At 42.8% G+C, this 3033-nt stretch overlaps 1 protein-coding gene across 1 annotated transcript; it reads right to left on the bottom strand.

Annotated features, from left to right (window-relative positions):
- Nucleotides 1-261: 261 nt before the first annotated feature.
- Nucleotides 262-2395, bottom strand: LOC120897717. Its single transcript, XM_040302782.1, has 2 exons — nucleotides 1683-2395; nucleotides 262-1603 (listed from the first exon to the last, which is right to left on the bottom strand). The coding sequence occupies exons 1-2, from the start codon at nucleotides 2286-2288 to the stop codon at nucleotides 1589-1591; spliced, it is 621 nt and encodes a 206-aa protein (XP_040158716.1). The 5' UTR covers nucleotides 2289-2395; the 3' UTR covers nucleotides 262-1588.
- Nucleotides 2396-3033: the final 638 nt, after the last annotated feature.

Genomic DNA, 3033 nt, shown 5'->3' with positions numbered 1-3033 from the left:
TAATGTAAACCCCCTTATCATAAAAATAGGAGATGCGGTTTATCTAAAAAACGAAAATAGAAAAAAATTAGATCCGATATACTTAGGACCGTACATAGTAGTAAAGTTAGATAATGTTAACTGTACAATAAAGAATACAAATACAAACAAACTAAGTACAGTGCATAAAAATAGATTAATTAAGGGATGAAAAGCATACGCTTTTCATTTCTAAAGGGGGGAGGTGTAGCGCCTGCAAGATAGGCAAAACGCGCACAGAATAATTATAGCTAGCTAGGTTTAAATTATACACATATACACTTACACACATACACATAGTTAGATTTTAATTATGCATATATATATTTACACACATACATCTACAATTAAGGCTACACGTAGGATAGAATAGAATAGCATAAGATAGGAAATAGGAAATAGTAAAATAGGCGATAATTAGGATTAGCCAATGAGGAATAGGATTAAGGAATTTTGGCGCGAACGAGTGAGTATAAATTAAGGATAAGTTGAGGTTTAGGATCATTAACAAAAGTCCGATCTAAGAGGAAACGCTGCCCGAGTTAACATAGAAGAAATAAACTCCAAGTAACTACACAAATTCAAGCCACATTATTCTTTTGGGTAGTTAGAAGATTTCTTATCACTACAGGTGCATCTAATATGCACGAGGATGATATCGTGCCAACAGTCCATATACAGATCTAATACATTTTGATTAATTAATGATTGAAAAAATAGTGTTAACAAATCTAATGAAAACTGCGGGAGAATTACAAAAACCAAATGGTGCTCTCTTAAATTTGTACAATCCCGTTTTTGTGGCAAACGCGGTATATTTTCTACTACTATCTTCTATTGGAACATGAAAAAATCCGTTTGTTAAATCCATAACTGTAAAATACCTAGCTTTCTGTAGTTTTTCTAATACCTCATCAATTACTGGGATTGGAAAACCATCTTTTAATACGATCGAATTGAGTTTCCTATAATCAACGCATAATAACGCCGTTCTTTTTCTTGACGATCACCACTCTGCTCGCAAAGTCGGACGACGATTTCTGGATCACTCCTTGCTCCAGCCATTGTTCTATCTGTTGTTCCACGATCTCGTTCTCAGGCGGAGAGAAACGTCTAGGTGATTGACGAAACGGCACCGCCCCTTCGTTGGTGATGATCCGCATTGTTATCGTCGATTCCTTGGGCGGCTGTTACTCGTCGTTGACACAATGCTTCTCGATCAACGCACTTATTTGTTCTTCATAACCACTCGGCACTATTATTCTCGGGTCGGTGGAGGTTGAAAATATATCAGCCAAAAAAACGTTGCTTTCTGCTACCTGCTCCATTTCGTCACTCCGTGGGATTAGTTTTACACCATCTATTGTCACTTAGACGTTAAAAAACTGTAGAGACTCTCTTCCTAACAAAGCGTCATAAACCATCGTTCCATCCGGCACCACGAAAAAAGGAACGTTTTTGTATGATACGGCACACACACACACATCCACAAAAATTCGTCCGATGGCTTTTGTTTGTGTACCGCCAAAACCGTTGAACGTCACGAACGTGTTTTCTAAAGGCGGGGAGCCTATTCTCTGGAATGCTTTATTGGAAATTATATTATAACCACTGCCGCTGTCAAACAAAGCGTGAAGAACACAATCGCCAAATACAATAATTACCATTGTATCGTTGCTCTCTGTCACCAAATGTGTACCCGCGTTGGTTGTTTGTTTCTTCTCACATTCGCTTGCTTTGTGCCCGTACACGCCGCACCCGTAACACTTGACGCCCCTTTTTCGCTCGACACAGCTGGTGGCCACGTGCCCCAGCTGACCACAATTGTAACACTTGGGCTTCCGTGTATTTGGTGTGTCTTTGTGCTGCTTAGGCATTTGCTCAACAAAGGGCCGTTTTTTCTTATCCTCTGATTTTGTGTCTGCCCGTTCTCGCAGCGCTATTTTTTTCTTTAGTTGCGAAATTGTTGTTGCTTCGTACAAAATCGCCCTTGTTGTTTCATCGGACGAAAACCCGTCCACGATGAATTCGCAAAGGTCTTCTTCTTCGATATCGATAGACTGCGCGAGTTTTTGCATCGAATAAATGAATTCAAGCGCTGATTCGTCTTTCCTTTTCTTCCGCGAAGCCAATTTCCGATAGACATCACTCGCTCTGACTACTGTTGCAAATTCGGCTAACAACGCGCGCATCAGCGCAGCATAAGTGGTAACTCCGCGCAATGTAGCAAGAAAGCTCTTGGCCACACCGGTCAGTTTCTTCCGACACATAATAAACTTATGCTCATCAGACCAGCGCGCTAAACTAGAGATTTCCTCAAACTCTACAAACCAAGCGGTAAGGTCTCTAGAACCATCTGCGCTGTATGCTTCTATCCCTTCTTCAACGTCACGGAAGAAGTAGGGCGACGAAGTTTCTACCACCGGCTCAAGTTTTGGTATGGCTGTTGCACTCTGTCCAGATGCAACTTCCCCAAACACCGCATCCTGATACCGTTCCGCCGAGGACACGTCGAGTTCGGCTTGAACCTCTTGGTTCTCCACAAGCAAACGTGCCATTTCTTCTTTTGTTCCCGTGATCGGTAATCCCTTTTCTTGGCAACGTTTTATTAAGCCACAGCGTGTAAATTCTTCTACCAATATCGCAATACCAGCGGCGGATCTAACGGTAGGCGGACTAGGCGGCCGCCTGGAGCCCCGACTATAGAGGGGCCCCGTCGAAGTTTATAATATTCTGTTTTCGTACAACCCCCCCCCCCCCCCCCCCCGTTGGTTAAACTTACGTATGTTCTATCCGGTCCCGCAAAAACCAGGAGTGTGCTCCAGTGAAGTTCTCTGATTCCGGGTATCACCGATCAACAATACTGCACCAAGCGCAAGCCACTGTAGTTTACGAGGCGGTTGCCTTGTGCTATCTCACATCATCTGGCATGCCTTCTCGCTCCAGCGTGCATAAATCTCAACAAAAACGTGTTGCTGTTTTGCTGCGGGCCCCGCGAGCCGTATCATAAAAAAA

Source organism: Anopheles arabiensis, chromosome 2 (assembly GCF_016920715.1).
Source record: "Anopheles arabiensis isolate DONGOLA chromosome 2, AaraD3, whole genome shotgun sequence".
NCBI classification, from domain to species: domain Eukaryota; kingdom Metazoa; phylum Arthropoda; class Insecta; order Diptera; family Culicidae; genus Anopheles; species Anopheles arabiensis.
Note: the sequence above shows the minus strand (reverse complement) of the source record. Positions and strands in the feature narration are given on the sequence as shown.

Bases quoted from the DNA above. Each gene is read 5' to 3' on its own strand.
- LOC120897717 (XM_040302782.1), bottom strand. From the start codon at position 2,288: ATGTGTCGGAAGAAACTGACCGGTGTGGCCAAGAGCTTTCTTGCTACA.